We start from the raw sequence: 13,240 nt of genomic DNA, 5'->3' as shown, positions 1-13,240 counted from the left end.
ATAATGTCCCAATCCTGCTTTACTTCCGCTTTACGAAGCGACGTCACGGTCTAAAAATAGCATGCGTGCGGTACGCCATTGCTGTTAAAGGGTATTTTTAATATAAACTTTGCTAAGTACCACAACACATACTCTGTAAATACGCAGTGCTCGTATATTAAGAGAAACTAATAATTCATCATCACATTTTTCTCTTTTATATCCAGTTATGGCCTGAGAAAATGATTGTCTTCCTTACTTTTGGCTTTGGTCCTTGTCACCGAGATGCAATACTTTTAATTTGAAACCAAGGGCGTAGGTTTGGTCTCAACATTGGTAGGGACGATATAACAGCATAACCTGCATGTACACTTTATGCTCGGGATAGGACATTAATGAGAACAAACAGATTGGGTGAACAGGGGTCAGGGCCTTATTTCTCATGAATATGAACATAATTAACTGATATGCTAAATCAGGGGTGCTCATTACGCCGATCACGATCAACCAGTCAATCGCAACGTCAGTGTGAATAGCTCGCAGCATCCCCCCAATTTTTTTTTTTTTAATTTTTACATACATAGTAAATTAGGATTATGTTGTGTGTATGTTTTGTTTTGTGAGCAACATATGAGGTTATGCAACACCCGTCTCTCTCTAAGCAGCTTCTTGCTCATGTTTTTCTGGTTCTATAGTTTCCTGCAGCGTTCACTACATTTTTCACAGTTTAATTAACGTTAACAGTAGAAAACACAAACAATAGGACGCATTTCTCTGAGCAGATTGCTACTGAAGTTTTGCAGGTTAGCAAGTTCACATAGTTTAATGTTACTCTAACTCTGATGAAGGTCGGACTTTCAGTAGCAAAAGTAGTGGTGGGTTTCCCACTTCCGCAACATTGGCGTCTTTTTAAATTACTTACAGTGGCTGCTGCTGGCCCAAAAAAACTTCTAATATCCCTCCTATTCGAAGGGTGCGGAGGAGGTGGATTGTTGTCGACTTGTGTTTCTGTCGGAGCTGTGTGAGCGTGAGCATGCGTGTGTGTGTCAGGGGTGGGTCAAGTCATCAGCTAATGTAACATGCATTTGGGGGGGGGGGGGGGGTCAACCGGCAGCCCCTTTCGGCAAGTGAAAAGGGGTAAATTTAAGTTTGAACACCATGAAAATAATTAACTTGATAACAGTAGGGTCAATTCTATCCTTACAACGTATAGGAAGGCAGACTAAATTACCTTTATAGCAGAACTCATTATGTAATGCATATAAGGTTGCGTAAAGGTTGGTGGGGACAATTTGGCTAGGTTCATACTACTTGTCTTAATGCACGAATCCGATTTTTTCGTGTTTTTCCAACTCGAGTCGGGCATTAACTTGATGGTCGGAACGGGACAAGTCCCATAGAAGTGGACCCTTTCAAATCTGTCACTTTCGTATGTGGTTGAAATCCGATCTGGGCCACATTTTTTCAGAACGTGACTGGCGGTCTAAACTTTCAAGACTCCCAAATCGGAATTCATGCAGCAATGATGTCAACAAAGAGCAAGAGCAGGGGTCGCGTTAACCGAATATTTTCCGTCGTTGACCGGTTTTTTAAAACGGTGACAGAAAAAACTGAAGTCCATCTGTCATTTTGACAGGTTGCAATTCACACCCCAGACCACAGGGTGGCGAGTGAGCATATTAATTAGCTATTGTCTCTCTTGATTCATGACGTCGTTGGCCTTACTCAGAAAAATGTCAAGGCAACTGAGTGTCCGAAGTTTCTTCAAAAAAAATTCTTCTTGAGACATTTGATTATGCACAAGTGGGCATGCAATTCAAGTCCATGCGCACCAGGAGGAAGGTGTGAGACTGCGTTCAGGCCACAGCAGGTGAACTGTTAATTTCATTGTTCCATATGTAGCCTACCTACTGGGGCCACAGTCAGCTGTTTTTGTCACTGCGGAGGAAAAAGTTACATATTCATCTGCTTGATGTGTGATGGCACGGTGTGGATTCTCTGTTAAGCTTGTTCGGACAGAATATTAATTAAAAATGAATGAAAACTAAATACTATTGAATATGTCATTATTATCATTTTAAAAATTTAAGTGACGGGTAAAAATAGATTATGACCGGATTTTTATGACCCTGTCAGTCAAAATGACAGACAACGAAAAAGTCTAGCGCAACCTCTGAGCAAGAGGCACAGAGGATGGCAGCCATGTAGGCATTAGCACCTAGCTTGAACTCTGATTTTAAGCACAAAGCGGGCTTGACAACAGTCATAAAAAAAGTAAAATGAAGAAAAGAATAAGCCTTACAATTTTCAGTTTCCATTCTGTGCGCCGAATGAGCAATATTTCATTATTGCACACATGGCCTAGTCGGGGCAAACTGACGCACCCACGTCATTTCACGCACACACGTCAAGGCTCATGTGTGTGCGTGTATGCGTTCTATCACTCCATATAAACTTTGAATATAAGATTTAACGGGGATTATTAATGTCTGTCATTTGTGTCCTCTTTTTGGAAGTCAAAATATGATCACTCTGGAATGACATACAGCTAGCATGTGTAATTTGTTTTGATGCCTCTGCGCATGCGGGTCTCTTTGCTGAGCGCATCTCAGACTGCGAAATAGTGCGTATGCGTGATACTTGAACGGTCTCAATGGACAAAGGCAGTCTGAATGGGCACGCCAAAAAAACAGGGCAAAAAATCGGATTTGTGCATTAGGGCTGTGACAAAATATCAAAATGGTGATATATCACGATACTTTGTATCCCAAAAGGTTACCGATATGCTCCTGCCAAGAATCAAGATATCGTTTTGAAAAGGTGTCAATGTCAATGAACCCACAAGTTGCTACCAAAATCTTCCACCATAATAGTGTCTCAGTTAACTCTAAGGCTGCATTGACGGTGCTCGACGCCCAATCCATTTGGACTGAGAGCGTTTGTTCATTCGAAACCAGAGCATTCGCAGTCATTCTGTCTGATTTTCAGGGCATTTACAGGTCACATGCTGTTCATTTTAGGGCATTTACAGGTCATTTTCTGTTGAGTTTGAGTCACTGCCTATTTATTTGGGTGATTCCCAGGTCATTTCCTGTTCTGTAACTCAAAATAAACAGGAAGAGACCCATAAAATACCCCAAAATCAACAGGAAGTAACTGAAAATGAACAGGTAAATGACCTTAAATGGCCCAAAATTACCTCATTGCCTGGCATTGGCTGCCACTACCGGCCATAGACGTTCAATCCGTTTGAAGTGGGAGGGATAAACATTCGTTCATTTGCTGCCACCCTCCCAGTTTAAATGGATTGGACGTCTACTAGTGATAAACTCATTCCGATTCACAGCAGAAGCTTGTTTTCTGTTTATTAGTTTGTAGAATATCCAAGAATGATTTCCTGACCGATGTATTGATAATCGTTGTATCGCCATATCGTCAGATCATCGTTATCGTGAGCTTTGTATCGCAAATCGTATCGTATCGTGAGGTACCAAGAGGTTTCCACTCCTATTGTGCATTAAGACCTGTAGTATGAACCTAGCCTTTGAGCGTCCTGAAAAGTTGGTAGTGTTATGTCCCTATGCAAACCTATGTCCTTGTTTGAAACAATGCTTTAGCACAAACAGAGATAAGGTATCTTTTCCGGCGAATAAAAAAAAATCCAACTATCGATGAATTTACGAAAGATTTCTGTACTCACATACTTGCTAACCTCTCCTCCCTTTAAGTGTGAAACGCTGGTACTCACTTTTTCTTGAACTTTGCTTTCAGCGTTGGCTCCAGAGATGGGTGTAGCATTCTACGCCGGTCTAGTGGGGGCACTGCTACTCTGCGTGATTCTGGTGCTGTGCGTGGGCGTTCTGGCCTACCGCCGCGGATGCGGCCATCTCCACGGAGACATCACCGACTCTTCTTCTGCTCTCACTGCTGCCTTTCACCCTGGCAACTACAAACCTCCCAGACAAGGTAAGGTAATACACACAACCAAACACAGTGTTTTATTTTTGCTTTTTTTTTCTTGATATAGAAGCATGTTTTCCCATTTGAGTCTGCTTTCAGTACAGCTTTCTATTTTTGTCCGGAAATATTTTTAAACCATTACACCATTATCTCCACTCAAGTAGACAGTTCTTCACCGCATTACATTTTTTAGAGTTCAAAGCATTTGTCATGGTATCTCTTCTCTTGTCCTGGCCATCAAATATTAATTAGCAACATTAATCCATTTCACTCGCATCAGTTTTTGCACTCTCAGCTGGGGCAGCTTCATTTCTGGAGATAAGAGAAGAGCTTCTCTCGAGCTCGTGTGTGTGTGTGTGTCTACAGATAACCTCCACCCTCAGCATCCATCGGCACCTCCCGACCTGACGGCCACTGCGGGGGCGTTCCGCGGTCCGTTGTTCTCTTTGCAGCAGAGCGTTAACGAAAGCCACCACAAAATCCCCATGACCACTTCGCCTCTGTTGGACCCCTTGCCCAGTCTCAAAATCAAGGTGTATAACTCCTCCACTCTTTCCTCGCTGGAGATCCCTGCTGATATGTGCTCAGCTGATGGCGAGATCCTCAGCCTTAAGTCTGTGGGCACTGGAGGGAGGGAGCGACAGTTCCATAGTCATACGTTGTCCAGAGAGCCTGGGTTGAGCACCAGCGCCACCCTGGGTCATCTAGGGGGCCGTCTCACCATCCCCAACACAGGTAGTCAATGCAGTCTAAAGGGAAAGAAAACACCTTCGATTTATGACCTTCATGTAAAATTCACAATGTTGTGTGTTCACAATGCGTGACATTGGGTTTAATTGAAAATTATGTATAGTACTGCTTTTCCTGCTGAGTCAGGTTTTCCCCTAGGATTTTTTGAAACTATGGTGGCGGGCTGCAGCGGAGTCGGGACAGCCGCACCATGTCGTGCCACTGCGAAATTGCTTCATATCATGACAAATGGGAATTTTTTTTTTTACATTTTTTTCCCAAAAAGAACCATAACACAGGTCTATTTGAAATATTTCATTAGCCAGGCTAGTGTCATAGCTCTCAGCTACGGTACATGTACGTAAAATGCGTAGCTGTTTACAGCTACATTACCACTACGTAACAATACGACTTTTTTTCTTGTAGCAATAGTACGACTTACATCTCTTAGTCCTTCTTTTTCATTTTTTTGGGCCCTAATGCATACTGCATTACCAAAACAATAATAGTCCTTCTGTTAACGGACCCTAGTCCGTTGACAACTTAAATCTTTTCAGAAAATACACTTCTGAAATTACAACCGACGACATCAGCAACAAACAAATGCTATGCTAGGACGTGAAGATTCAGGTCAAACACGCCGAAAAGAACTTAAACGTTATGTCAATGTCAATATTAAGGTCATTTTCACAGGCTTAACACTAAAAGACCCAGGGTGTTTGGTACCTCAGAAGTGTTAAACCAGAATTACATTCATTAACTGAAATACCTTTCTGTGGATTTTTCTCCCGATTTCCAACTCTGCACCAAGGTAGTCAGACACAAGCTTGCAACAGGAGAACCTACGTGATTTTCAAAATAAAGCGTGTAAAGGAACAATTTGTATTTGGCGTGCTATTTCAGATGACTTCTGGCCGATAGTATGTAAATAATGAGCTATTTATATTCATTTAGACGTATTGTTAAATTATACAAATTATAAATTACAATGTATCTTTAAACCTTAAAGGCCTTTTCACACTAGTGTCAACCCAGTGTGGAGAGCGGTCCACGGCAAGCGCAAAACGGGAAGAGCCACGTAGCCTGACATAGAAGCTATCAGGAAGTGAAAAGCGGCAAGCATATTTACTATTGTCCCAAGCACCAATGAGATTATTTTTCAATGTTCCACAAGAAAACAGCGACTTTTCCTATTTCGAGGAGTATGGGGAAGTTATAATAGCCGTTTTAAGAGTTTTACTAGTTACGGTGAGAAGGTGAATAGTTTTATGTTGTTGTTCGTGAACGACATTTCCACAGAAACGCACATTGAGGTATCATTAGCTTAGCATGGAGAGGTTTAAGAGTCATTTTTCGAGTGTCCTAGAGCTCGCCAAACTTTTTTTTTTTTTTTTTTTAAAGCACATTTACCAAGGTTTCATGAGCCGTGATTGCGTATATCCATCCACCCGAAACAGCCTGATAGCACAGATACACCTGCCCCTCTGCTATTGGCTGCCTTGTTGACGTAAGTGCGGTGGCGCTCTGAAAACAGTGCACATCTCTATTTTGGGCCCCGCCTCTCGGTCCAAATTCATTCAAACTTTCCGTTCCGCCTAAGACGGCCGTCCACCACTCTATTTTGCCGAAAAGTCCGATGCAAAATACACAATGAATAGGTTGCTGGTGAACCCTTCACACTAGGCTGCCGCTAGTTTGGGAAAAAAAAATATCTAATTTGCAAGGCATGGCGGTGCGCCACAATCTTTTATGTGTAGGGGAAACCCTGTGAGTGTATATTATCATCACGAAGTTGGCGTTGTCCTTGAAGACACTACAATAAGAGCTCGTCTTTCTATGTTCATTCAAAATTGTTGGAAACCTTTATTTATTTTTGGACAAAAACTTTAAAATTTTACAGAAGAAAACATTTTGAGTAACTGTCAACTAAAACTAGATGAAATTTGTATGAGGATTTTGTCGACTAAAACTAGATGAAGACAAACACATTTTGAAACGACTAAAATAAGACTAAGACTAATAAGTATTTTCATTCAAAAGACTAAGACAAATACTAAAAAGGCTGCCAAACACAACAGTGCCTCGAAGTCAAAATGTCTTTTGCCGTCAGTGGTACTAAAACATGGTCATTCAATGCCAGGCATTACAGTTTAAATGGATTTGACATCTGTTGCTGTCAATGGCAATAAATGCGTTAATAAGGCAAAAATGTGTACGGTATACTTTTAAAACTTTTAAAATTTAGTGCTGCCCGTCTGTCAATATAAGTTGGTTCCCAGTGGGGCTTATTTGGACAAATTCCCATGTCACAGTTTAAGGAGTGCTGGAAGACGCCCAGAATAGTTGTTTCTATGGAAAGGGGAAAACTTCCTGTTCAGTATCATCTGATGATCAGAGACTTGTCCGCCAGATTTTGTATTTTTTGATGAAACCAGTTCAGAGGATTCATTTTCAAAACCGCTAGGTGTTACTGATTATCTAAACGAACAAAGTAATGAGTGTGGGGAAGATGCTGTCTACCATTAAAGTACCATCAAGCAATACATCAAACTCTCAAAATGTAAAATTGGTACGTAATGCATTTATCAACTATGACGTTATTAGACAGACTATGGATCTGCACGACACTGCAAATTTATAACGTCTTAATCCGTTTATTTTTCTTGAATCTAGTCAAATAATTTTCTCCATCTTGTTTTAAAGACTAGTTAACAGATTAACGCGCCACATTATTCCACTTTAAGTAAATATTACTATTTGTTCTAAGTCAAGAAAAAAATGCTTCCAAATAATGTTTTCAACAATATCTAATATTGAATTAAGAACATGTATGACATTTCAAAGCTTTTTTAAGATTAAATATACTAATTTATTGCTTAAATAAGTATTTGTTATGCTTTTTCAGATTAATGAAAGCATAACTATTTCTTATTTCAAGAAATCTAGGTGAGTAAAATTTATTTAAAGGACTGGCAGATAATTTCACTTATTTCTAGTAGATTTACATGGAAAACAAGGGACTTCAGGAACTAATTTCAAGGACGTGTGTTTTTGCAGTGCACAACAGGTGGGTGACTTCCTGATTAAGACTAGATGATACGACTCTTGCCATTTTAATCATGAAAAGGCAACAACGACAACTTTAAAAAATTAATGAGATGAAATGAATCATTTAAAACCATTGGAAACTACGATATACTGTTTACTAGAAATTTAACAATATCAATCTATTACCTCATTGGCTCCCATTGACACTGCTAGACATCCAATCCATCTCAAATCTGTATTTTATTAGCAAATTTAAATTGCAATATTTGAACATAACTTAAATTTTATTAACATACACAATAAATACAAACTTGTTAAAAAAATAAAAATAAAAAAATAAAAAAGGAACCAACAAATTTCTACCAAAATCTTCCACCATAATTGTGTCTCAGTTAACTCTAAGGCTGCCTTGACGGTGCTCGAAACCAGAGCATTCACAGTCATTCTGTCAGATTTTCAGGGCATTTATAGGTCACTTGCTGTTCATTTTAGGGCATTTACAGGTCATTTCCTGTTGAGTTTGAGTCACTGCCTATTCATTTGGGTGATTCCCAGGTCACTTCCTGTTCTGTAACACAAAATGAACAGGAAGTGACCCATAAAATACCCCCAAAACAACAGGAAAATGACCTAAAATGGCACAAAATTACCTCATTGCCTGGCATTGGCTGCTACTGAAGGCCATAGACGTCCAATCCATTTGAACTGGGAGGGATGGCAGCGAATGAACGAATGTTCATTTGCTGCCATCCCTCCCACTTCAAATGGATTGAACGTCTACTAGTGATAAACTAGTTCCAATTCACCGCAGAAGCTTGTTTTTCCGTGTATTAGTTGTTTTTAGAATATCCTAAAATGATTTCCTGACAAATGTATCGATAATCGTTGTATCGCCGTATTGTCAGATCATCGTTATCGTGAGCTTTGTATCGCAAACCGTATCGTATCGTGAGGTACCAAGAGGTTCCCACTCCTACTGTGAACTTAGCATTTTTTGTACAAAAACTCAAGTGATTTACAATATGCTGTCAACGTGATTTTTGTGTAACAACATGTGCTCCTAAGACATTATAAACAATCCAGTCTTGCCTGGTCTGACGCCTAGTCACAGTGAAGGCAACGTCAAATGCGCCTCATCATGTTTTCTTGATAGACTTTCCTTTCCCCTTTCGTCACTGTTAAATATTTTTGTCGTGTTTTCTTTTGAGAGTTTGTATATATCTTCCACTATGTGCTATGTTGGCTGACTAGAGTATTTCAAAAGGATTGATATAAGGGTTTTTAAAGTGTAAGTAAGTAAAGTGACCAACCGCGTTATTTTTGGCAGCCCTTTTAATTTTTGTTTTAGTCTTAGTCTTTTGGACGAAAATACTTATTAGTCTTAGTCAAAATTTAGTCATTTCATAATGTGTTTGTTTTCGTTTAGTTTTAGTCGACAAAATCTCATACAAATTTCATCTAGTTTCCGTCGACAGTTACTCATAATGTTTTCGCCTTTAAAATCCAAAATTTTTTGTACAAAAATAAAGGTTTCCAACAATTTCAAATGAACATAGACAGACGAGCACATATTGTAGCGTCTACAAGGACAACGCCAACTTGGTGATGATAATACAGTACACACTCAGCAGGAAAAGCAGTACATCGTTTTCAGTTAAACCCACCCGGAAGCCACGAACTGTATGCAAAAAAATGTCGAAGCGTTTAACACTGGGAGGTCTGGGATTTTTTTTTGTCTATTCATAGTGTCTAGCCAGAAGAAATCAGTATTCTCCAGTAATTGCTCATTTACCAAACATAACATTTCGCCAACTTATTGACCAGAAAAGCCAAGTGGCTCTGTTTTAGCCGGGCCAGTGTATTAAAAGGACAGTCGCTATTCTGAAGGTAATGCTAACGCAAATGCTATACTCACGCTAGGAGTTACATTTGGCACCTGATCACTCAGCACAGACCAATAAAGGCTAAACCAGCATTGAATGTACACTCTTGTCAACAAGATAGGAAAACAAATCTGTGTTTCCAAACAAGCAACCCTAACTCCGGTGGGGAGAGTGAAGGAGAGGCGTAGCACATCTCAAATGAGTAACACCACCCAAACACTGCTAAGATGCAAGCTGACGTACTCCACGTACAATATGAAAATATCACGCATTGTGAACATACGAAACTATGTCGCATGATCGTCTCATTGTCGTCTCATCAGACGAAAACAGGCGTTTGTCTGGTGATATTCTAGTCTCCCAAGCCACGTTTTTAGCTTGTTATAGTAATGTCATCATCACGAAAAAATTGTTTGTTGACGAAATATTTTCGTTATCATCATTGTTGACGAAAACAACACTGGTGACTAGGGTTGGGCATCGAGTATTGATGGGAACCGGTTCTAACACTCAGATGCTCCCGGAATCGTTCGAATTTTTAAATTTTGATTCCTTGTTTTGATGCCCTGACCGCCAGTGGAAAAAATTGCTCGAGTTTAAAGACTGATTTTTATCTGGGCTGTCAAAATTATCGCGTTAACTGGCGGTAATTAATTTTTTTACCTAATCATGTTAAAATATTTGACGCAATTAACACACATGCTCCGCTCAAACAGATTAAAATGACAGTGTCATGTCCATTTGTTACTTGTTGTGTTTTTTTGTGTTTTGTCGTCCTCTGCTGGCGCTTGGGTGCGACTGCTCTTATGGGTTTCAGCACCATCCATAAGCATTGTGTAATTATTGACATCAACAATGGCGAGCTACTAGTTTATTTTTTGCTTAAAAATTTTACAAATTTTATTAAAACGTAAACATTAAGAGGGGTTTTAATATAAAATTTCTATAACTTGTACTAACATTTATCTTTTAAGAACAAGTCTTTCTATCAATGGATCGCTTTAACAGAATGTTAACAATGTTAATGCCATCTTGTTGATTTATTGTTATAATAAACAAATACAGTACTTATGTACAGTATGTTGACTGTATATATATCCGTCTTTTGTCTTATCTTTCCATTCCAACAATAATTTACAGAAAAATATGGCATATTTTTTAGATGGTTTGAACTGTGATTAATTACGATAATTAATTTTTAAGCTGTGATTAACTCGATTAAAAATTTTAATTGTTTGACAGCCCTAATTTTTATATATAGAAGTTCAAACTAGCCCTGTGAGAAATTCATTTAATTTAAAAAATCATCGAGAAGTTAAGACTTTAATATAGACTATGCAATTTTTGGACCCTGCATTTTTTTTTTTTTTTTTTTTTTTTTTTTTTTTTGACCCTGCCTCTTAAAAGAATCTGAATCGAAAATCGTTCGGAACCGGAATCGAAACGTGAAATCGGAATCGTTCAATTTCAAACGATGCCCAAACCTACTGGTGACCAAGAATCCCTTTCTCCATTAGGTGTGAGTCTGCTGGTTCCGCCCGGAACCATCCCCCAGGGAAAGTTCTACGAGATGTACCTCATTATCAGCAAATGGGACAAAACGACGTAAGTGTCCACGATCTCATCTTTATTCGCGAGGCATGTGTCACAATGCGCTCTAATCTCACTTCAGCAGGAAATATTGTGTTATGACTCATGTTCTTGTTCTCTTTCAAGTTGAGCGAGATGTTTTGGCAGCTTTTAAATCGACCTGACGTGTGACGTTCACAGGTTGCCCTCTGAGGGCAGTCAGACTGTGCTAAGCCCCGCAGTGAGCTGTGGTCCATCTGCTTTGCTGCTCAATCGTCCCGTTGTCCTCACCTTGCCCCACTGTGCCCAGCTAGACACGCCAACACCTGACTGGACACTCACACTCAAGACACAGACTCACCAGGGAGCATGGGAGGTAAGGCTGCTTCATGTAGGAAATGAGACACTAGTCTCTGTTGGACTCTTTTGTTGAGACTCACTTTGCTCCTTTTATCTCCCCCAGGAGGTGCTGACAGTGGGAGAGGAAAGTTTGTCTTCTCCGTGCTATCTGCAGTTGGAGGAGGAGTGTTGTCACGTTCTCATGGAGCAGCTGGGCACGTATGGCCTGGTGGGTCAGTCGTGCCCTCCGCAACCGGCCTGCAAGCGCCTTCAGTTGGCTCTGTTTGCACCCAGAGCACCCTGCCTCTCCCTGGACTACAGCCTCCGCGTTTACTGCATCCACGACACGCCTCACGCACTCAAGGTGGGAGAGGGCATCTCTTTTCTTGAGATCTTTTGAGTTTCTATTTTCCTTTTTCTCACCATCCGTATTGATCAATGGCACACACTGACTGGTATGCAACATCCCCCTCAGTCTCTCATTTTTGGAAAATATCCTTTTCAGATGTGTCAAATAAACACATTTTTTAGAAAATTCTACATTTTTAGCAGCCTTTGAAGAACTTCAGTTCCACCTTCATTCCTGACCATCATCAAGAACTTCAGTTCCACCTTCACTCGTGACCTTCATCCCACCCTTACCTTGAAGAATACAAAATATTTAACCAGGCATCTGTTAAATGCCACATTTTAAAGCCCTTAGCTACAAAAGAAATACCTGTTTGAAAATCCCAAAATTGTGCAACACATTCCAAAAGTACAAAGAAATCTATCCTTCATGGCTCTTTTCTTCTTTGACGGTTTTTGAAGCGATTTCCAACTATCTGGTGCAGCATTAAACGGTAATTGCCTTCACGATGAAACCTAACTAGTGCACTGCTGGTCACATAAAGACAGTTTTCATAATGTCAGAGGTTTTAGAAGCAGTGGTGGCTGACTATAAAATTATTATAGGCTAGAAAACACACCTTCAAAAGATGGTGCTAGGTTTAGGGTTAGTTGTCTGATTGAGAGCATCAAGTATTCCACAACAAAAAATGTTAATTTTACACAATTGGGTGGCAGGATATATTTTTCCTTCCACCTCGTGTCAGTTTGGAACTATGTTTCAATTAAAGATGCACGATAACATCGGTTACTCATAATCAGTGTTGGGCACGTTACTTTAAAAAAGTAATTAGTTATAGTTACTCACTTCTTCTTCAAAAAGGTAACTGAGTTAGTAACTGAATTACTCTATAGTAAAAGTAACTAGTTACCAGGGAAAGTAACTATTTCCGTTACTTTAAAAACAAGTTGTAGTATGTCAAATAATTTGAATTTTTCTGAGCAGTATTCGAGTCAGTTGAATAGAGAACAGATAGGTAGTTGTGTTATAGAACCTTCTAATATTTATTGCACCTCACCAGCAACAGATTTAGAAGTGCAACAAAAATAAACAATAAACAATAAAAAATGTAATAAAATAACAATCAGCAGTAAACAATATAAAGTGAGTTTAAATTATTAAATCTAACTCCCACAACCTGAGACAACTGGTCAAGTAGACATAGCCTACTGTACTTCAAGTATTTTGTTAACAAAAGTCAATAGTAAAACAATATAAAGTGAGTTTCACTCTGTAGCATAAATCACAATCTCTAGTCAGACAACTGCTCAAGTAGACATATGCTACTGTACTTCAAGTATTTTCATCACAGATGTCAACATAAGCTTTGCCCCGGGACATAAAT

The 13,240-nt window shown here is 39.5% G+C and overlaps 1 protein-coding gene across 4 annotated transcripts in view; it reads left to right on the top strand.

Moving 5' to 3' along the window:
• The window catches only part of unc5b (unc-5 netrin receptor B), a 124,137-nt gene that overhangs the window by 92,916 nt on the left and 17,981 nt on the right, over positions 1 to 13,240 (top strand). For all 4 annotated transcript variants that reach the window (XM_057847825.1, XM_057847824.1, XM_057847822.1 and 1 more), the window contains 5 exons: positions 3,751 to 3,945; positions 4,306 to 4,674; positions 11,117 to 11,204; positions 11,370 to 11,544; positions 11,632 to 11,871. In XM_057847825.1, coding sequence (XP_057703808.1) covers positions 3,751 to 3,945; positions 4,306 to 4,674; positions 11,117 to 11,204; positions 11,370 to 11,544; positions 11,632 to 11,871 — 1,067 coding nt within the window. The remainder of the gene's footprint in view (positions 1 to 3,750; positions 3,946 to 4,305; positions 4,675 to 11,116; positions 11,205 to 11,369; positions 11,545 to 11,631; positions 11,872 to 13,240) is intronic.

This window comes from Corythoichthys intestinalis, chromosome 10 (genome assembly GCF_030265065.1).
Source record: "Corythoichthys intestinalis isolate RoL2023-P3 chromosome 10, ASM3026506v1, whole genome shotgun sequence".
Taxonomy (NCBI): Eukaryota; Metazoa; Chordata; class Actinopteri; order Syngnathiformes; family Syngnathidae; genus Corythoichthys; species Corythoichthys intestinalis.
Note: the sequence above shows the minus strand (reverse complement) of the source record. Positions and strands in the feature narration are given on the sequence as shown.